Source organism: Aythya fuligula, chromosome 6 (genome assembly GCF_009819795.1).
Source record: "Aythya fuligula isolate bAytFul2 chromosome 6, bAytFul2.pri, whole genome shotgun sequence".
NCBI lineage: Eukaryota > Metazoa > Chordata > Aves > Anseriformes > Anatidae > Aythya > Aythya fuligula.
The window spans coordinates 19,285,737-19,307,595 of record NC_045564.1 but is presented as its reverse complement, the minus strand read 5'-3'; the positions used below and the strand labels follow the sequence as shown (position 1 = coordinate 19,307,595).

At 43.4% G+C, this 21,859-nt stretch overlaps 3 protein-coding genes across 8 annotated transcripts; 1 reads left to right on the top strand and 2 right to left on the bottom strand.

Moving 5' to 3' along the window:
* Nucleotides 1-5,278: 5,278 nt before the first annotated feature.
* On the bottom strand, nt 5,279-13,535 carry LOC116490540 (coiled-coil domain-containing protein 173-like). Of its 4 annotated transcripts, none has more exons than XR_004253394.1 (8): nt 13,292-13,535; nt 12,555-12,711; nt 11,739-11,878; nt 10,877-11,069; nt 10,239-10,403; nt 9,562-9,668; nt 8,336-8,531; nt 5,279-5,682 (listed from the first exon to the last, which is right to left on the bottom strand). XR_004253394.1 is itself a non-coding variant. In XM_032189804.1 (7 exons), the coding sequence occupies exons 1-6, from the start codon at nt 13,387-13,389 to the stop codon at nt 9,567-9,569; spliced, it is 855 nt and encodes a 284-aa protein (XP_032045695.1). In that variant the 5' UTR covers nt 13,390-13,535; the 3' UTR covers nt 5,281-5,682; nt 9,562-9,566. The 4 variants fall into 4 exon arrangements, 2 of the variants coding, with proteins under 2 accessions (XP_032045695.1, XP_032045697.1); XR_004253393.1 differs by lacking the exon at nt 5,279-5,682 and adding an exon at nt 7,165-7,843; XM_032189804.1 differs by lacking the exon at nt 8,336-8,531 and having other exon boundaries at nt 5,281-5,682.
* A 563-nt stretch (nt 13,536-14,098) lies between these two features.
* PHOSPHO2 (phosphatase, orphan 2) lies at nt 14,099-21,563 on the top strand. 3 transcript variants are annotated; one of them, XM_032189809.1, is made up of 2 exons: nt 14,099-14,116; nt 20,716-21,563. In XM_032189809.1, the coding sequence occupies exon 2, from the start codon at nt 20,718-20,720 to the stop codon at nt 21,441-21,443; it is 726 nt and encodes a 241-aa protein (XP_032045700.1). In that variant the 5' UTR covers nt 14,099-14,116; nt 20,716-20,717; the 3' UTR covers nt 21,444-21,563. The 3 variants fall into 3 exon arrangements, with proteins under 3 accessions (XP_032045700.1, XP_032045699.1, XP_032045698.1); XM_032189808.1 differs by lacking the exon at nt 14,099-14,116 and adding an exon at nt 20,524-20,552; XM_032189807.1 differs by lacking the exon at nt 14,099-14,116 and adding an exon at nt 20,581-20,615.
* LOC116490638 (coiled-coil domain-containing protein 173-like) lies at nt 14,544-20,201 on the bottom strand. Its single transcript, XM_032190019.1, has 9 exons — nt 20,153-20,201; nt 19,133-19,359; nt 18,687-18,860; nt 18,400-18,593; nt 17,990-18,146; nt 16,853-16,992; nt 16,314-16,506; nt 15,671-15,835; nt 14,544-14,944 (listed from the first exon to the last, which is right to left on the bottom strand). Exons 1-9 carry the CDS (start codon nt 20,199-20,201, stop codon nt 14,630-14,632), a joined length of 1,614 nt encoding a protein of 537 aa, XP_032045910.1. The 3' UTR covers nt 14,544-14,629.
* Nucleotides 21,564-21,859: the final 296 nt, after the last annotated feature.

Here is a 21,859-nt window from a genome sequence, read left to right as displayed (position 1 = left end):
CAATTTATTTAAATCTTCACTATTAGTACTTTTCTCACTATCAACAGTAGAATTCATTCATGTTTTAAGGCAGCCATCTATGCTTGGGAGTTTTTTCTTTGCCCTAAATATTTCTGTAGAAAAATTATTTTTTGAAGTGCTCATCTACATAATTTTCTGTAACCTCCCTTTCTCTGTTCCACGCTTTCATCTTTGTTTACTGTGGAAAACTGAGCCTGGATGCTCTGACTGCCCTGCTTCAGTCACTAGTTAGTGGATGTGCAGAGATGAAACAGTGACGAGAATTCATAAGGGGTGTCTTCATCTCTTGGGAGTGGTGGTCACTGATCAGAACAAGGAACCAGCAAATCATTCCTATTTTTGTTGCTTAACAGTTAATGGGGAAACAATTGCGGTTAAGACAGTCCCTTAAATTTTTTAAACAAAGATTTGCTTTCTTCCTTAAATCCCCACATTATAAAGACTATATTGTGAATTCCTCCACGTCTTCTACATGTGTGTCTTCCTCAAACTAATTCCCTCCCTTTTCTGCTTTCCTGTTATGCCTATAGGACCTTACTCTGGTTTTTTTTCTTGCCATCATACCTTCATATACAAGAGAAGGAAGTTGGTTTGTGTTGCTACAGTACTGCCCACATGTGTGATACCCAAGAGCAGCTGGTATAACTATAGTGGGCTGAAAGGGCAGATTTGGTCCAAACCCCAACACTTCTTTAAGCCCTTGGAACTACTTGCACTTAAGGCTGGCAAATCTTAATTTCTAAAGTGATGGGCATTAATGTAAAGCTGTGTCCAAGTACAACAACGTTTCAGTTGATTTTACAGCAGTATTTTTGATTGTTTGGTTATAACTTGTTTTTACCGTCCTTGCCAGTATTTTTGTAATATAATAACCCACTTTATGGTTTTTGTGTGTCCACAGCAGATTAGCAGAATTGCTGAACTTGGCTTGGTATTGTGATCCAACAGTTGTTCTGAAGGAAAATAACAGATATTTCTGTTTTGAAAGCAAAAGGGAATATAGAACTGTGAGTAATGTTGAGGAACCCTTTAACAGAACGAAAAAACTAGAAGTTAATGTTACTTTTCAGTAGAAGAGCTTGTGGCACTATCAAATACGGGCTATAAACTTTTTTTTCCAGTTTTTGTATGTATGCTGTATTGCAGTTGCAATTCTGTACAGAACATGCAAAAATATTTCACAAGCATTTCTTGGGTAGATGACGTGGCCGTTACTTAACAGGGCTTACATGAGTGAATGGAAGACTTGTAGTGGACCTGTTCTGTGTGTAGCAACTCTGGACTCAGTATGACTTTGGAGAAGCTCTAGCGCAATCTTGAGGGCTGTGTTAAAAAGTTACGTGTAAGAGAATTGTATGGCAGGTCAAAGGCTTCCTCAGTGCATTTACACTGCAGTATGCATGCAGTGTGCTTCAGAGTCTCATTTAAAAACAGTAGTATTTCATCTTTTTTTGTGGAGCTGCTACACACAAAAAGCCAACTTTATATTGCTTGAGAGGTATGTTTGCACTACTGAGACTATTCTTGCCAATACCACTGAAGGGCATATAAGTCTGTAAACAACAACCCTCAACTAACTATATCAACTCCTGCTGTAGAAAAGGGTAAAAATAAAACCAGTCAGCAATAAGGAAATCCATATGAGATAATTTACAAAACTGTAATGGTTTACAAAGTCTTGAATGTACTTAATTAAAATTTTGAAATGGAGACTATTCAGGTGTAGTTTGCAGCTGTCTGTAACTAGTTGTTTCAAAAAATGCACTTGTATATCTTCAATATGGATTAGTTTCCTCATTATAGTTCAGTAAACTACTTGTACAGATCAAGTGAGCACTAATTCTTTCATAGCAGGTTAAAATTCATCTGAGTAAGTCGCGCAAAGCTCGTTTTATTTTTAATGCAGCGTGTAAGAAGTTGGGCACTTTTAATTGCACATGGTGGGATACAGTTAAACTCCTGATGTATGCATGCCTTGTCTGTATTGTATTTGGCGAGTTGTTTTAGTGCTGATCGCTTCCATTTGCTAAAATTGAAATACAACAGTTGTGGTCTTGTAAGAGGGAGGATGTGCCAGGTTTGTGCTTTTCTTTATCCAGAAAATGAGTGTGCTGGTACAAATTCAGTGGGACTAAAACATGGTCCTTTGGACAGAAAGATGTCCCCAAGCACCGCTGAGCTCTTTCCGCCTTGTGAGCATGTGGCTCTTGCTTTGCCGGAACCACTTCTTCCTTCAGTGGCAGAGTTATCCTGTTCTCAGCCTCATGCTAACTGTGTTCGGTCAGCATGGAGCTCAGTGCCATCTTTGTCACAGGTTATTGGCCTTTGGCTTGGAGAACAGGGAGCGTATTTCAAAGCAATACTTACGTTTACTGGAGGTGATGAAAACAATGCTTGTGGTTATCATCTCTTGTGGGTGGTGGTGGCACTGTATCTGGAAGGCAGTTTTTTCTGTCAGCACCCCAAAACCAACCTTTTAATGCATAATGCATTTTAATGCACTGTGAACTTTGCAAGCATATGGTTAAAGTGAATGTACTAACATGAAATAATCTCCAAGGGTTAGACACACATTCTCTGTCATACTGGCAACAGAAACTAACACTTTACTAATACTATACAGCCTATATGTATGTAAAATGCTGAAGAATATTGTATTGGTAAGAGCCTTGCAAACTTAACCAGAAACAGACCATATTTGATGGATTTTCTGGCTACTGCCATCAGCTCTGAAGCACAAATTCCTGGTGGTTGGTGATAACAAGGTTGTGTAGACACTACTGCCTGTTAAAGATGTACTGCTGTCTGATAATTCTTTGGGTGGCACATCGAACTTCAGTTGATGTTTGTTTTTTTCTTTTGGTTTTCAAAGGCTAACAGTTAAATTTTACCTCTCTGTTCTATTTGGTTGATAAAACTTTATCCTGAAACTTTTCACTTGCTGCTGAAATCCCACACTATAGACTTCTCTTGCCGTGATCTTTGTCAGATGCCTGGAAGAATTTGCTGTGTTCCACTGAACAATGTCTGATTTGTAATAGTGTTAGCCTGGCAAATGAATTTTAGATTCATGTAAACATAAAAGAAGCAGTCCTTCATCTTTCTTTCCTGGAATTGTTGATTTCTTTGTTGCTTTACTGAAGCAAATAAAGTATTTTTGGGCATAGTAGACTCATCGCTTCACTGATTGGCAAAAACGTGTATCCCTGCTTTTGGGACTTAAAATAGGAAGCCTCAAAGTAATTATTATACTTTATCAAAAACCCTTCTTTTAAATCATTTTTTCCCTTTTATACCTGAATAACTTCATGAGAAAAGGCTCAAGTATTTTTCAGTGGTACCCATAAGTTAATTTTTGGTCAACCCCCTTGGAGTGACACAGTTGATCTTCATTTTTCTAGAGCTGATGTGAAGCAAATGTTAAGAACTCATACCTGCTGCTTTCCTTCTTTTACTGGAAATAGTAACTTTCCTTACGCAGCATTTAACCAAATTATTCAAGAAAGTGCATTATCACAATCCCTGTGAACTCTGCACTTTGCAAAATTTGAATTTGGTATAATTCTGCAGTTTCCTAGCATAAAACTTAAGCTTTCCATTTTGTTGCATGTGTACTTTTAGTGTAGTACTTATTATTACCTTTGAATTACTTACATTAGGAACATTGCTCTAACAAAACTTGTAATCCATAATAGAAGCATAAAGTAATATCCACTTAAAAAAGCTATGCTATCAAAGTAAGTTTTCTTTCAGTAATCAAATGGAGAGTTTGGATAGTAAAACTATGCTAAGGTAAAGGTACATCCTTTCATAATCAAAGTAATTGTTCATGTGAAACGAGTAAGGCAGTTAACAGGAACAAGTTCAGAGGACAGATGTTAGGTAGCTTAAATACACACCTATACCTGATTTGATTTTAAACATTTTTGTATTCATAAAAGCTCTAACAACATAATCAAATAGGCTAAACTGAATTAATACAGCACCCTGACTTTGATTAGAAACTTTGCAACAAGTAAAGTAAACTTCCTTAAGTAAACTTCCTATTTTTGGCAGTTAGTCATTTCTGCCTGTCTTGTATATATGCCTGTAACTGTATATAAAAACATACTGTGTCACTTTAGTCAAGAACTGGTAATTAAAAGGATGGGTGGAAGGATTTGAAGGAATTGAGGCCTATTTATAATCTCTTGTAAGATCAACTCGGTAGTAACTGATTTCCTTCACCAGCTAAAAGAATTATGGTCAATTATTTAAGTAGTGATGTGCACATAGTACTTCATGAAGTATATGGAAATCTGTCCCTTGAACATTTTGTAAGCTGTAGTTCTCAGCTGGGAGAATGAACCCTTACAATTTAATCCACAAATTGTGCATTTCATTACTTTCCTGTAATATATTTTTGCGTATGTTAATATAGTCAATATATCTGCAAAGTGTGCCTCTTACAGTATTACTTAGCTTCTGTACATGTATGTAACTAAGAGTATTGTTCATTTCTACTTCATGTGGTTTAACTGGTGCATTTAAATGTGCTTGAGCATTTTGAAGTGGTTTTAGTATTTTTACACTTCACAGGCTGTTGTGATTTAGCATCAGAACACTCTCCAGTTGAGCCAAGATTTATACAGTCTTACTGAAGATGTGAATACTCAGGTTTTTGTTCCATGCTAAACTGGATGAGTTATAGAAAACTGCAGTTCCACTACAGACTGACAAATGACAGGCTATTCACAGTCTCTAACATAAATGCAGCTGTGTAACGAAACTGATCTACTGTCTTACTATCATGTTTTTCCTACTTTCACACTTCTGATCTTGTACTTCAATACGTTCTTTTGGGAATGGGTCTGTGAGGCAGAATAGTTCTCACCAGTTACAGGAGATGTACCTGTCTGATGTTATGAAATTAAATACAGCATTAGGACAGCTGACAGACATCTTAAAACCAAGCACAGGGATGAGCTTTGATCACAAGGGCCCCTACACCAGTATCCCCTCCTAGTAACCTGGCTGTGCCAGCAGCACTGTTTAGGAAACTGCAGAAAAGCATACTCTATCTTTCTTGCATTTCCTACAGTCAATTAAGAAACTTGAGTGTTAGACAGACAATGGTCTTTCTGCAGGCACCTCTTTCCTAGAAAGGAGTAGAGATTCAGCCACTTTTAATGTAGACTTCCTGTTTTCCATTGCATTCTCCACAGTAAAATTAAGTAGAAAACTTAAGAAGAAACAGACTCAGTATTGGTATTACTGCTACTATTTTAAACAATTTACTTAATTTTATTATTTGCTCATTTTTTAAAGCCAAAATGTAAAGTTTTAATTAAGCTTTGAGGTTTAGTAACACTTAAGGAGTACAGCACATCCAACAACACAAGTGTTCAGATATATGTGTAGGTTGTTACCTCTTGACTTCCTAGAAAGTGAATCTACTGCTTTGTTTCATAACAAAAATACTGTATTTGCTGTATAGCTGTAGCTATGGTACTTGAGCTGAATATGGGCAGATCCTGGCCAACTGCATGCCTTCCATCATATTCCAGAGTTAGTTTCAGCTATTAGGCACTGACAGATTTTCTGCAGGCACATGGGTTTTTAGAAGACCGTGGCTAGCTTCTTATTCTGTAGTGGATGCTTCTGTACTTGTCTGATGGATTTCTGAAGAAGAAAGAAACAGAGTTAAGTCCTCCTTTGTCCTTAGTAATCCTTATTCAATGAAAAATTAAGTGAGGGGCTGTAATTGAAACAATAATCGTCCTACAACAGTAATGGCTTCATTTTCCCCCTTTCACTGTATTAGTTGCAGGATGTGTAGTTTTTAGATCTTGGTAGCCTGATCCTGTCTCTGGTCAGCACAGTAACTATTGCTTACTTCCAGTAAATGTTGCCATGGGCGAGGCTTTACCTCTTTTAAAAGGAAAAAAAAATACATGACCAAAACAGGCCAAATCAAGTGCTACTCATTTGAAAGGGGAAAAATTACTAACTTATCTAGTATTGAATTTCATTGGGCCTGCAGTTATGATGCATGAGGCCTTCAGTATATAAAGGAATTGTATATTTCTCTGAATAATGTATTGGAGATAAGAAACTGAGACAAAAACAACACTACCATTCTGGCTTATACAAGATAGTATCAAGCAGCTATGAACAACTACGCTTTAAGGCTGTTTTTGATCTTTTTAAAGATTGGTTTAACAGATTAAATGGTGGGTTTGAATCACATATCCCCTTAGGTATCTAGCACATATTTCCTTTGTGGGCTCTCATTCTTAATTGTGAAGGCCACAATAGACCAAACCTAAAAGCTTAGATTGTACTGATGGTGCTGCAAGAATGCCAAGGGAATGACTAGATAGATGGCACTGCCAGAACAAGGAGAATTCATCAGAGACAAGGCTGCATTGCCAAGAACAAGGAGGAAAAAATGCATATTACTTTTAGCTTTCTTCTACTTCAAGAGATATCAAACATGTGAGTCAGTAACAGGACTCCGGGGAAAAAAACATTAAAACAGGATGAGTTCTTTGGCCTAAAACCACCAGAGATATAGAAAATGGTTTCAGGAGTATCAGCCAGTCTCTGTTGGCACCTGAAAATGTCAGTCATTAATCACCCCATGGTGTCAACTCTACTCTTCAGCAGTAGAATATTTCCAGTTGTGTCCTCTTCAATCTTCCTCTGAGCTGAGCAGTAGCAGAGTGTAACATTCAAGAACTTGAATGGAACTAGTAACTCTACCCTACGGAATGGTACCTGACAGTGAAGAACTGCACTGTGAGTGAAGTCACACCAACCTAGGACGAGACATTTTTCAAAACTTCTCTTCCATTTCCTATGTCAGAATTGCATTAAATCTTTAGAGTCAATACTGCTAATAGCTATGCAGTGATCAGAGCTGTAGTACTGTTGAGAACATCATGCTTGACCCTGGAAGCTCATGTCTTCACACATAAGTTGCCAGTTTATTTCCACAGAGTTCAGTGACAGGTTTGGAAAAAAGGCAGTGGGATTTAAGGTATCTGGTTCAGTCCCCCGAGGAGACTTGCATTTCTAAGGTCCTAGTCTTCTTATAAGACCACTACCTATGAAATTACACATGCTATAACCCGAAGCAAGCCAGCACACCACCAGAGAGGGTAAGATGTTAACCAAATTCAAGTTTAATAGTCACTTCTCAGGGCATATTCTGATTTGCTAGCTGTTAGTTAAAACTTCAGCTAATAGCCCCTACCAGTAATGACACTAGGTAGTAGAGTATCTCCTGCTTAGCAAATTCTCTCTTACCAGCTGTATTTGAACTTCCTGCATTTTGTTACCATCTTCAAATAGTGGCTGAAAAGTACCCCGGTGGTCACCCTCCTGCCTTACATGCTACATCTTCACAGCCTTCCCAGGTGAGGACTACCACCTTTCTGGCCAGGCTGAGCCAGTGACGATGTTCCTGGCCAAAGGGGAATTTTCATGACATTATCTGATCTCCCACATCACTGTGCTGTATCAATCACCTGATGCTACTGAGATGAGTTTGGCTCTGCTGTATTTGTACTACCCTTCAACCAGCTGCAGGCTGTTCTAGATCCTTAGCTGCCTTCTCAGCAGACTGAACAAGCCCAGTTTTCTCAGTTTCATTTATTTCTTATCTCAGGCTGTTCAATAGCTTTCATGTTTCTACTTGCACAAAGAGCTGTTCTCTCAGCTTCTTCCCAGTCCTTTTTTCTTCCTTTGTGTTCTTCAACACATCAAACATAAAACTGACTTAAGTCTTCTGTATTACTCTTGCAAGAGGCTTTCCATTCTTGCTTTTCAGGAAGGAAAACTGTGAAGAACAATGAAACATTACCAAAATGTTTTGTCACTAAAAATTCTAGAACCTCAAGTTAAGTCCATGATCTAAAAACACTTCTTTGCAGTTTTACAGGGATCACCAACTAGAGTTAGTCATTTAAAGCAAGCACACAAAGCATATGTATCTTTGGAAGTCAGTAGTATGTGATCAATTCATGCTGTTTTTTTCGTGCTGAATGTGATCAAATGAATCAACACTTACTCAGTGCATTTCAAAAATACACGGGATTCCTACTTCACTTTATGTATAGTGAAAGAAAGAATTGTTTCCTGGTGGCTGAGTTTGGTATTTCTGTAGATGCTCAAAGTGAAAGGGGTATAAGGCCTGTGGAAGCAGGCTGTAGATTTAGAATGCAATCTACAGAACAGGGCTTTTTTCTTTAAAAAGCTGAGCAGGAAGTGAGGCTGCAATCCACCTTGCTTCTTGCTGCTGTGGAAGTAGACTAAGACCCATTTAACTCACCAATTACACAGTGGTCAGCACATGCAAATGTTCACTTAGCGATGCATTTGGAGCATTATCAAGCTCTGCAGACTTCCAGAATAACTCTTACTGTAGTCAATGATTCTTCTTAAGGCTTCAGCTTTGCCATCCAAAAGCTTTAATAAAAGTTTGCATTGTTTGCTTGCTGGAAAGAGTTTGAAGTAATAAAAGAGCACTGGCTCAGAAAGAAGGGAAATAAATTTTTCATTAGTGAAAAAAGAAAAGAATTTAGAGAATATTTCAGAAACTAATTGCCATGCCCTCTTAAAAAATAATTTCCACTCAAGTCAATTACCCAAAGATAATTGGAAAGAACCCTGCATGACTTTTAGCTAATAGTGCAGCTGTGCTAGCATTTGTTCGGATCAGAAGAGAGTTTGGGATAGGTCTTGATTGTTCCTACTTACTGTGCTTTTGTTCACATTCTGGAGTGATCACAAACTAGATCCTTTTGGATAAAACTTCAAGAAGATGTGCTCCTACCAGGTACTGAGCCACAACACCAGCTGAGCACTATTCTGGGCAAGCTGCCCCAGACATGCATGCGCGTCCAGTTCTCAGTAGCAGCATCCTCACTCCACAAACAGGGCCTGTTTGGGCCACGCTAATTGAAGTGGGTACAGAGCATCAGCTGCACCTAGCCAGGCCCTGCTGTCCAGAAACAGCTCAGCAGCCCACACCACACCAGGTCTGAGCAATGGAGACAGCACTTGGGTCTGTGCCAGCTCTGAGGAGGTCTTGGCCCTGTTCTCAGGCAGGGCTTTGAGGGCCATGCAAGCTGCAGCACTCCCACACAGTTCCAAGTATTCACTCAGCCTGAGTGAGATGAGAGCTCATATACGTTTGTAAGAAGGAATGGGGATGGTGTTATACCAACCAACCTTCCCCTCATACGCTTTTTATTTTAATGTATACTGTATGTAGATTTACTTCTCCACTTCTACAGGTGTCTATTTAACTGAAACTAAATTTATAAGTCACTAACTGATATTTCACAACATCCCTACTGCATAGCTTCCATGTTCTTTCAGAATTTTCTGAAGCAGTAGTTCAGCTGAGTCCTGACTGTATCCTGTACTATCTTAGAGAGAAAAAAGGAGAACTAAAAATCTGCTTAGAAAGCCCACATCCATATTGTTTTCCCTCCTTGGACATTTGGACAGGACAATAGAAGTTGCGTGTGTTCATGGCACTCAGTTACTTACTGTCTTTATCTCCGAAATTTTTGCTCTTTACAAAAAGCAGCCTCTCTCTGAGCATCATAATCCAAATCCGCTTGTTTTTCCTGCTCTTTTTTTGCCTTCTTTTCTGCCTGAGAAAGAAGACAGAATAACAAAGCTTTTTGTTTTACTTTGCTTTTTAAAACACATTTTGTAACATGCATTGGGAATTCATATCACTTTCAGCCCTAGAAGACATGGAAAAATGAAAACAAATTTCCAAAAAAACAGTGTTACCTTATACAACACCCCTTGAGAAGAAAGGCTTTGTATGACCAGCTCCCACACTAGGACAGTGACGCCACAAGGACTTGAAAAATGCGGTCACAAGCTCAGGGGAAATTCAAATGCAGAAGGGGGATCTGCATTCCTGAGTGGGGTCTCCTGAAGCCATAGCTGCTAAGGGCCGATCTCTTATTGCCTGCCCTTCCAGGTCATCCTCCCTGACCAACAAGGGTTGAGAAAGCCCAGAAGAGACTTCTGTGCCACTGCTGAGATGTGGCTGGTCCCAATGCCAACATCTGCAGAGCATACACAAATCACATACACATACACAAAAACCACAGCATGCTTCCTCTCCCAGCCCCTCAGCGTCTCGTACTGTTGCTTTAGATGCATGCTACTTTCTGAAGGGGCTGACAGGGTGCAGCACTTCTATTTACCATTTGCTGGAGCTGAATCTTCTGTACTTCCATACTTGCATCACGTTGTCTTTGTTTCTTGGCTTCTTCCCCTTCCAGGTAGATGCGGTTCTTCTCCATGAATGCATGGCATTCTTTTTCATTTTCTGCTTTATCCTCTATCTCCTTCTCCAGTTTCATCTTCACCTGAATTTTACACAAGAGAGGAGGTTAGCCAAGTAGCTACCCTGCCAGTTTGGAGAGTCATGTATTGCCACCAGCCATTCTGCAGGCCAGATACAAAAGCAATGATGATGCAGCCCTGTATCAGCACTCGCTGGTAAGCACAATCATCGTAGCTGGCCAGTGTCCAAGCCCCGAGCTTCCAGCAGCACCAACAGATGCGTGCCCAGCATGAGGTGGGAGAGGGAGAGAGGACCCTAGGAAGATGTCAGCAGACCTGATGCAGCATGCTGATCTCTTGCAAGAGGATCTTCCCATGTGCCACTTGCAACTTGCTTTAGGAGTTGGGTGTAAGAGGCAGCTGCTAAGTGAGAACATGCACAAGCATCCCACTAAGAATTGCTATGCTAAAACCCACAATGTATCTAAAAGGTATTTGGAAGGATAGGAGAGAAAGAGGAATAAGAATGATTTATTTATTATTTTTTTTTTTTTACCACGGTGGCTCTGTGTTCAGCAATAGATTCAATGGCAGCCTTATTTTTTGCTTCTCTCTCTTTGGTTTTCATTTGGTATTCGTCTTCTACCTCTGCAGCTCCTCGAGCAAAACGTTCGGCTTCCATCCTCAATGTCTGATTCATCTGTCCAGCTAGTTGTTTAAAAGCTTTGTCCTGATGCTCTTGAACTAGCCTGCAATAGAACATGAGCTACCATAACATACCAGCATATCCAATATATGCTCAGCTTATCTGAGGCACTGCCCCAACTAAAGCCAGCAATCCTGCTTCCACCCTTCTATCTTCTCTTGCCACAGAGGCCCACCCATTCAGCTCTTTGACATCCTTTTACTGACGTGGCAAGTAAGCACTCCCTATTTTTTTGGCATGCTTGCTTTTTGTTGCTATAGTGAAATGGATCACACAGGGAGGAGTCCACCTAACCCACTGTCACTGCAGGCAAATGCTGGGAGCATTGGCTGGAAGCAGAAAGCAAAGGGTGCTTGTTGCATTGGCTCTCTCAGCTACACAAGTAAACAATATTTCTTCTATTACTGTAAGAATATTAATACTGTTGCCTAGTTAAGTCAAACATGTTCTTTCTCAGAGAAAGACAGGCAACACACTAATGCAGAGATATGCATTTCAGCATCTAGGCAACTTGAAGGCTTGAGTTTACCTACCCCCCACAGCACCAATTTCTACTAAAACATAGGGTTTCAGCTGAATTGTCTACTTTTTGTCAAGTTCTACTCACAGAAAACCTTCTTGCATCAGTTTGGATTTCGCTGATGTAAAAATTCAGAGTAACATTTGTCACAGCATTAAGTTGAATCTTAACACTGAAAATACCTCAACCTACCTACTGGTCTCTGCATCTTCTTCTCTTCTCAGATCAGCCATCATTTCTTTTCCTCTAATGTAAGCCCTAATCCGATCATCATCTTGGTCTTCTCTTTGTTTCTCTTCATCTTTAATTACTTTCTGTTCAGCTACATGCTCCTGTTTAAATAAAAAATAACTACTATTGTCACACAGAATGAGATTTTAGAAATATTGAATGGGTAAGAAAAATCTATCAGAGACTTCACGCCTAACCTATCGTAACAGTTCTTTGATTGTACTAGTGGAGAAGATACTGAACAGAAACAGATGGAAGAGAATACTCAGGACCCAATTATCTCAAGCAGCTGTTGGGGGAAGGAGGTACAGAGAAGGGAAAGATAGGTATGGTGAGTAGGTCTTCACAAGTTTTCTAAGCATCTCTAATCAGAAAGAGAAAGACATGGAAAAAAAAAAAAAAGTCACGTTCACAGACTCAGACTACTCCCTCCTCCTGACCAGGAAAAATGGGCTTAAAACAGAGTAGGTACATGGAATCAAAATCCAGGTATCAAACCAAGAATACTCCCTGATGTCTACAGCAGACTTTTTCATTGTAGTCCAGTTAAAGTTCAGGTGTCACATCAGGACTTTCAAGAGGCCCTTCCCAAAAACAGACAAAAGAAAGGCCTATCCTGCAGCTCTCAACATCGGTATACAACTTGACACTGCTACTGAAGCTACCAACAAACCTCCTGTTGCCATCAAGTCCGTTTATCCATCACCCTAATACAATTGTTTCATTCTAGACACCTACAGTGAATCAAGCACCGAACTCTGACTTCCTGTTACTTACGTGATGCTGCCTCTGGCGTTCAAGTTTTTCCTCCTGTTCATTTTCCCTTCCTCTCTGAATTTCCAATTGGTACAACTGGTTGAGCCTTTGTATTTCTTCCCCTTCTCTTCTGGTTTCCAGCTTGGCCAGGTCTGCCTGATGCTTGTGTTCCTGTATTCTGAAACAGGCAAGGAATGGAGTAAGTGGGCTGGGGATTCCGCGACGTGAGCAGGTCGGGATCCTGCATGTCTGCAGGTACCTGAGCACGGAACAGCCCGGTATTTTGAAGTGAAAGTAGCACATCGGACCAAAATACAACCACGGGTTTTTAAGCGGTGGCTGCAAATCCTTCCGCCAGAGTTGACTTCTGGCATAAAGAAGCACTTAGAAGTTTCCCAATTAAATCAGTACTAGCAAAAGCAAACACGACCAGCAGATGGGTTTGAGTAAGCGATCCCATTTGAGTATCTCAATTGTCAGCCCCTTGCATGCACGAGTCCGGCCTTTCCCGGCTAGCAGCGAGCTGCCACCTCCGCGCAGTGCCAGCGCTAAGACAAAGCGCGGCCCTCAGCCCACGCCGGCCGCACGGATGACTTATTATGGGCTGGCAGGAGCGGCGAGCACGCGGTGTTTTGCCACAGGGAGCCCACGGCGCGGGGAGGGCCCGACGGGAGCCGCGCCCGGAGCCCCACTCCCCGCTCCCCGCCGCCCGCCCCGGGCCGGGCTCGGTCCCGTTCCCGGTGCCGGCCCCGACTCACTGCGCCAGCTGCTCCCTGGCCACGGCCCGGCGCTCCGCGTAGCGCCCGCGCTCCCGCTCCGCCTCCCGCTCGGCGGCGCCCGGCTGCTGGTGCTCCATCGGCGGCTGCCTCCGCTACCGCCCGGCCCGGCCCGTCAGGGAAGCGGCGCTGCCCGGCGAGAAGCGCCCAGAGCGCGGCGGGAGGCCGGGACTGGGGCTGAGGCGGACACGGCTCCTGGCAGGGCGGGAAGAGAAAGGAAGAGCAGGGCGGCGGCTCTGGCAGCGGCCTTATAGCGGCACCGCCCCGGCCCGGCCCGACGGCTGCTGACGGCCCCGGGCGGCCCGGCCCTGGGGAGGAGCGCTGCGGAGGGTGAGGGGATCGCTGCCCCCGGCCGGCTCCGCGCCCCCGCCCCGTCCGAAGCCTGCCTCGGTCAGAAGCCGGGCTCGGAGTCTCGAAGGCACCCACGAGGCCCGTTTTCCACAGTAAAATATTATCAGGCACCCTTTTTAGGAAACTCTCCTAACTTCTTAGTGCTTGCGGCATTCCCCGGTTTGGCCCGGAGAGCTGGGCGGCTCGGGGCGAGAAACCAGGCTGGGCGGCAAAGGCCGGCTGGATCACAGCTTGCACCACTGTCAGTCTGTTTGAAAGGCTGGCCAAACCGCGCTGTTTCTTGTTGCCACAGTATTTTTGTAGTAGCTACTTACAGCTATATTGGGGTGTATATTGCCTTTTAGATGACCTTTAAGGGCTGTGACCAAACCACGTTCATATTTTCACATAACTAATTTACAGCAAGGCATTAATGTTATGGAGGTGGTTGCAAAACACTATAAAAACTGCAGTACTGTAAGTATTCTAGCTTCTGCATGTATTTGGCTGCTCTTTCTTGTCCTGCAGGTTCTGTAAATGTTTTATTTATTTTTTCTTCTTTCATGATGGGGAATACTGAACTGGAAATAGGCTAGTGAATAGTGTGACTTTTTGCACCTGTGTAGGGAATTTGTATTGCATTAGTAGCCCATAGGGCTGAAAAACCTGGGACAGTGAATTTTTAGAAAAATCATAAAAACGTAGCAGCAATAGTGAGCCTTTGGCGGGAATGGGTTCTGTTGACCGTCAGTTCTATGTAACACACTGCTGTCTCTAGTTAAATAAGCCGACTTTCATGAAATACAAGCTAGTGACTTTTGAGAATACACTCAATTCTCTGGTATTTATTTTTTCAAATGTCTTCCAGATTCATAAGATATATTTAATATAGATCTGTTTGCAGTCTTGACTCTGCCCATAACGTTCAAAAAGGTATCTTTTTAACCACATGAAAACTATTCTGTCTTTCCTTGCTGTATAGTCTCAGTGTTATTTCATATTTTTATCTTCCTGTGCAGTAGTACAGCTACAAGCAGGTAACTGGGTCTCAGCAACATCCTGTTCGTGAAAACTAAGATTTATTCCTTTGCTTCCTCTGGAAAATGGCCCACATCCAAGTCCTGTTATATCTCTGGATGCTTTGAGGAGAGGATAGAGATTGTGTGTAGTCTTGGACTCTGATTCAATAACTTGCTTGGCATAGTTCTGAAATTCACGCTCCCTACAAAGTGCAATAAGCTGTTTCTGAGCATCGTAGTCCAAGTCTGCTTGCTTCTCCTGCTGTTTTCTTGCTTGCTTTTCTGCCTGAAGAAGAAAAGGGAATGACAGCTTGGTATTTCTTTCACAACATAAAAAGCTGTGGAGTCTTCAAGAGGGTAAATTTACAAGACATTTGAGGTAATACTAAGTAGTTGATATTTGTCAAATACCATCCCTCCCAAGTTCTGTTCCCCACTCACCACAAAAAAGAAGGGGTACATTGAATAGCTGAGTGAACATCAGCATTTGCTGCTGCTCTTTGGTAGTCTGCCCAGAAGATACAAGAGACCAGCAGCAATACATAATAACACAGGACAAGAAGTGATGTGTCATTGCAAAACAGCCTTGACATGCACAACACCCCTTGAGAAGAAAGGCTTTGTATGATCAGCTCCCACACTGGGACAGTGACACCACAAGGACTTGAAAAATGCGGTCACAAGCTCAGGGGAAATTCAAATGCAGAAGGGGGATCTGCATTCCTGAGTGGGGTCTCCTGAAGCCATAGCTGCTATGTGCAGCTTAGTGATCTTTCTCATCGCCTGCCCTTCCAGGTCATCCTCCCTGACCAACAAGGGTTGAGAAAGCCCAGAAGAGACTTCTGTGCCACTGCTGAGATGTGGCTGGTCCCAATGCCAACATCTGCAGAGCATACAAGATTAACAAAAACCACAGCATGCTTCCTCTCCCAGCCCCTCAGCGTCTCGTACTGTTGCTTTAGATGCATGCTACTTTCTGAAGGGGCTGACAGGGTGCAGCACTTCTATTTACCATCTGCTGGAGCTGAATCTTCTGTACTTCCATACTTGCATCACGTTGTCTTTGTTTCTTGGCTTCTTCCCCTTCCAGGTAGATGCGGTTCTTTTCCATTAATTCATGACGTTCTTTTACACTTTCTGCTTTATCCTCTATCTCCTTCTCCAGTTTCATCTTCACCTGAATTTTACACAAGAGAGGAGGTTAGCCAAGTAGCTACCCTGCCAGTTTGGAGAGTCATGTATTGCCACCAGCCATTCTGCAGGCCAGATACAAAAGCAATGATGATGCAGCCCTGTATCAGCACTCGCTGGTAAGCACAATCATCGTAGCTGGCCAGTGTCCAAGCCCCGAGCTTCCAGCAGCACCAACAGATGCGTGCCCAGCATGAGGTGGGAGAGGGAGAGAGGACCCTAGGAAGATGTCAGCAGACCTGATGCAGCATGCTGATCTCTTGCAAGAGGATCTTCCCATGTGCCACTTGCAACTTGCTTTAGGAGTTGGGTGTAAGTAAGAGGCAGCTGCTAAGTGAGAACATGCACAAGCATCCCACTAAGAATTGCTATGCTAAAACCCACAATGTATCTAAAAGGTATTTGGAAGGATAGGAGAGAAAGAGGAATAAGAATGATTTATTTATTATTATTTTTTTTTTTACCACGGTGGCTCTGTGTTCAGCAATAGATTCAATGGCAGCCTTTGTTTTTGCTTCTTTCTCTTTGTTCTTTTTTTCTTCTTCGGCTTCTTTTTTTGCAATGTCTCTAGCAATACGATCATCTTCCATCTTCAATGCTTCACTCATTTGGGCAGCCAATTGGGTAACAATTTTGTCCTGACGTTCCTGTGTTAGTCTGCAGAAGAACATGAGGTATTGTAACATACGCACCTGGTCTACCTGAAGCATTGCTGCTTCCAAACCCAGCAGTCTTCTCTTCCTGCCACACAGCTTGCACTTCTGTAAATCTTTGTACTTTGAAGAGGGGAGAGATGACACACACACATAGACCTATAACTAATGAACCTGTGAAAGAACTTCCTTTTTGTCCTGAATTCTCTTCTTCCCTATGAGTAGAATTTAATTATACAATAACTGTGATTTTTTTTTTTTTTGGTTATATCATCAGCTTGAAGAACTTGAATGTGACAACTGTATAATACTTAAGTTTGATACATTTGATACACAAACTTTGTACCTACCTACGCATTTCAGCTTCCTTCTCTTTCATCAGCGTGGCAATCCTTTGCTTTGCTTTGAAATGAGCTCTAATCCGATCATCTTCTTCCATTTCTTTTTGTTCCTCTGCTGCCTTGATTATTTTCTGGTCAGCTACATGCTTCTGCATAGGCAAAACAGTCTTGATATAACAGATGAAGTTCAGAAAATCTAGGCCTTTGGCTGCAACTTGAAAGAATCACTTCCTCTTCTGTTCTCTCTTCGTGTTTTTCTAAGAGAGCAGAAAGGAAGGGGATTCTTCTTCTTATGGCTCAAACATGCATGAAGGAGATGGTGGATAGGAGAAAGGAGAAGGGGAAATGAGCATTAAACAGCTGCTCCTCCAACCCATTATGCAGGTCAGCATGCAATGCAGGGAGCATTATCCCTCGCTGCCATCCAGACACGTGGGAGAGGGGGATGTAGAGAGGAATGGAACTGCGTAACCCCACCAATACTTACACAGACTGTGCTACTCCTGGCCCACCTCATCCAAAACTATCCCAGTTTGAGCTTAATCCAAATCCTAGCTGACGAGGAGTTTTCTAGAGTCCTATGTAAAAAAATTTACTGTCTTTTGCATGCTGGCCAAAAGCGTTGTGAGGCGTGTCTGGTTTGCATTTAGCAAGGTGCCTTTGAAGGTGAAGAGGGAGGGCAGCAGATCTTGACAAATTTTCTAAACATATCTAATCATAAAGGGAAAGACAAGTTAAAGAGATATTTTCATGTTCATAGACTCAGACTACTCCCTCTTCCTAACAAATGAAAATGGGCTTGAAACAGGGCAGGTACATGGTACCCAAATGCAGTTTTTAAGTCAAGTAGACTGTTCCTTAATGTCTACAGCAGACCTTTTCATCGTACACCAGTCAGAGCATCAGGTGCTGATGTTACCCCTTCAGACAAGAGAAGGGACTTCCACCCAAGGGGCCTTCTCAAGAGCAGACAGGGAAGACATGGCCTGCAACCAGCAATGTAGGGATATGACCTAACATTGGTAAAGTTGTCAGCAAACCTCCTGTTGCCAGCAGGCCCACTTAGATAGTATTAACGCTATTGCTTCACTCTGAGAAGACAAGGTAAAACAAGCATTTTGAACTCTCTGCTTTCCTGTCACTTACACGATACAGCTTCTGGCGTTCAAGTTTTTCCTCATGTTCCTTTTCCATTTTTTTCTGCATTTCCAACTCATACAGTCGACTTAATCTCTGTATTTCTTCTCCTTCTCTTTTGTCCTCTAGCCTGGCCAGATCTGCCTGACGCTTGTGCTCCTCTATTCTGAAACAAACAAACAAAAAAAAAGTTAAAAAAATGGGTTAGGGACCAAGTGAAATAAATGAAGTAAAGATTCTGCTTGCCTATAAAATTTAAAAAAAAATCTGTCATTTTGAAGTGAAGTTGGGTATATTGTCAGATGTAAAGAACAGCAACATTGTGTGCAACTTTCTGTAAAACCTTACAGGATGTATTTGTGAGAAGAGAGTTTAAATACATAATTAATCACAAGTAACCCTATTTTACTACTACTTACTGTTCCAACTGATCTCTGCATATTGCCCATCGATCCATATAACGCTGATGTGCCTTTTCTTGCTCTCTGAGAATAGCTTCTTTACGCTCACGTTCTGCTTCTTCTTCCTTCTTTTTGTTAACACTTGGCTTGAACTTTTTAAATTCAATTTGAGCATCTCTTTCCTTTAGGACCTCAGTAAGTAGCAGTGCACTCTACAAAAGAACGTTTCAATTAATTTGCATGTTCAGAGTGTTTAAAGAAATTCAATACAATTTGAATTTAAATATTTTAAGTTGTCAACAAACATGCAACCCTTTCACTCTTTCGTTCTGATAGTATAGGTAAGTTTTTGCTTGATCAATAGCTTCCTTCCGTTTTGCTGCTTGGAACTGTGCTTCTTCCAAATCAACTTTCTTTCTTTCTTCCTCTTCCTTTTCTTCACGTAATTTTTTGGCTTTAAGTTTCCTTTGTGCCTGGCCCTATAATGCAGATAAAAATTCACTTTTTTAGAAGTCACATTCAAAACTATGGAATAAAAAATGTATAAACCATTCTGACGGTGATGAATCACCGAGTGATTTTTTTTTTAATTTTGCATTTTAGGTTTAATTTGACAATTAAACCATTTATACGTAGCTTAGTTAAAATACATATTTAAAAGCAGATGTTAAACTAAGGGAATACACCTAGAAATATTGTTGTGTTTTTGCCTACATGCATCACCTAGTTGACAGATGTGTCTTGTATTTACCATAATGGTATTGGGCCAGTCTTTTACAGCCGCTTTGGAGCGTCGGTGCATTTCCTCACGTTCTTTCTTCTCAGCAAGGATGCGTGCTGCTTCTCTACTAATGCTGCCAAGATTGTCCTGCATCCTTTCCCATTCCGCTTTTGGCAATATAATTACTTGATGGAGATCTACTCCATTTGGAGTAAAACATCCAGCTAGAACACTGTTTTGTACAGAACTGTGCAATGCTAGGTAGAGGGAAGACAAGATACTGAGGTTACTTGGAATCACAAAATCCTAATTCAAACCTGCAGCAGGATTTCAGTCCCTGCATATTATCAGTACTGAGTCGTCCTGACAGTAACTCTCCCTGTCCCAGCACCCCAGAGCTGTGATGGCCGATCTGTGCCTGTGTTCCGAGTGCGGGCAGTGTGTGTAGTTGGGCCGTGGCGCTGAGCAGCGTAACTGTGCGCATCCCTGTACCCGTGTGTGCGTGCAGGGTCGGCCTGTGGTAGCTGATGCCTCGCAGACGGTATTTGGCCATGGGGGCCAGGAAGCATTCCCGGCAGGGAACGACTGGGGAACGGCGCTGAAGGTGGTGCTGGGGGTGGGTGCGGCAGCAGCAGGGGCGCAGGCCGTGCCTCGCCGCCCTTCTCAGTGCGCGCCCTGCACCTCCTGCAACACAGCGGGCGTGGCAGGGCAGTGCCTCGAGCCGCTGGCAGGACGCGCAGTGCCTTGCGTTGGGCACACACACACACGCGGGCACTCCCACAGCCCTCAGGTCACCGCTGCGCTTCGAGCAGCGCCCTTTGTGTCCCCAGCGGCATTCCCGAGGGAAACGGCGCAGAGCTGCGCGCTGCCGGCGGGGGGTGCCCAGCCACGGGCGGCCGGGGCGTTCACCGCGGGTCGCGCTGCTGCTGCTGCTGCTGCTGCTGCTGCCGCCCTCAGCCCGTTTCCAGCCGCGCTGCCTGGGGGACCCCACCTCGCTCCCCCTGCCCCCGGGCAGGGCCCAGGGACGCCCCAAGGGCCCCGCGCACTCACGGGGCAGCCGCCCCCTCCCGCTGGGCCGCCCGTGCCGCGCCGCCGCCATGTCCCGGCGCTGCCGCTGTTGCCGCGCAACCCGGCGGCGGGCGGGGCTGGCGCGGGGCGCGACGGGAGCGGCGGGGCCGGGCCCGGGCCTGGGCCTGTCCCCTGCGGGCCTGGCTGCGCCAGCGCGGCGTTGAGGCGGCGTTGAGGCGGCCCGGCCGCCCCGCTCCGCGGCGGCAGCGCTGCCCGGCGGCGGGAGACCCGCTCGGTCGCGGTGGCGGTGGCGGCGCGGGGCCCGGCCGGTGCCGCAGCACGGCTCTGGGATGCGCCGCCGGGCCCGGAGCTGCCGCGGGCTGCCCGCCTCGGCCTCGGCTTCGCGTCCCGCAGCCGGAGCGGCCGCAGGCAGTGCCCCCAGGTTGTGTGCTTGGCTTAGCGCCCTTCCCTCGCGTCGTGTTTGTCACCTGAGCACAAGATCGGGGTAGGAGCTGAGTATTTTCTTTTATATAAGTATTTCTCTTTTTTTTTATTATTATTATTTTTTTTTTCTCTTGTTTGTTCTGTAAACCGACCCTGGGCAGCCATGAAATTCCTGCTGGTTTTTGACTTTGACCACACGATCGTAGATGAAAATAGCGACACCTGGATCGTGAAGTGTGCTCCTGGGAAGAGGCTTCCTCACGGACTGAGAAACTCCTACCAGCCTGGGCACTGGACCGAATACATGGGCAGAGTGTTTGTCTACCTGGGAGACAGCGGTGTCAAAGAGGAGGAGATGAGAAGGACTATGACAACGATCCCTTTCACTGCGGGAATGGGAGATCTTCTGCGTTTTATTGGCGAGAACAAGGAGCTTTTTGACTGCATAATTGTTTCAGATTCTAATACTGTATTTATTGACTGGGTTCTAAAAGCCGCTGACTTCCATAAGGTGTTTGATGAAGTGTTTACAAACCCTGCAGCATTCAGCAGTACCGGCTATCTAACTGTGCAGAACTTTCATGCTCACCATTGTCCGAAGTGCCCTAAAAACCTTTGCAAAAGGAAAGTTTTAAAAGAATTCCTAGATAAACAGTTGGAGCGAGGAGTAAGTTACACACAAGTTGTATATATAGGTGATGGTGGGAATGACCTATGTCCGGTAATGTCTCTGAAGAAGAATGATATTGCTATGCCCAGGCATGGGTATACCTTAGAGAAAAGGATTTCTCAGCTTTCCCAAGATCACAGTCCTGTAGAGTGTTCTGTTCTGGTTTGGTCAACTGCTGTCGAAATAGCGTCTTATCTGAAGCTGCTTATAAAGGAATAATTCAGATGATAAAAGGAAACCAATATAGTTATGCCTTTTTCTTCCCAGGAGAGAAACACTACGTGTGCATAAAAGCACAAAACTAGAACTGTGATGTGCTCTGAACCCATGTTTTTTAAACACGATACAAAACTGTATGTTCAATTTTGGCAATAGTGGGAAAGTGATGTTAAAACAGCTTTCTAGCATATTACATGTTCCAACATCAGTGGAAAAGGGGGTGAGAGGGTTGCAGGAGGAATCGCCGTTAATCTTCTCCTGACCCCGAAGGTTTACTGACTGCATGTGAGGTCTGTTCCATGTGCTCAGGGAAAGGAGTGGGATTAGTGCACAAAAGAAAGAAATAATTCTTTCCTTATAAAGAACTTAAATTCTTAACATACCAGGAGCATGGTTCTGGAACCATTGGCTTTGAA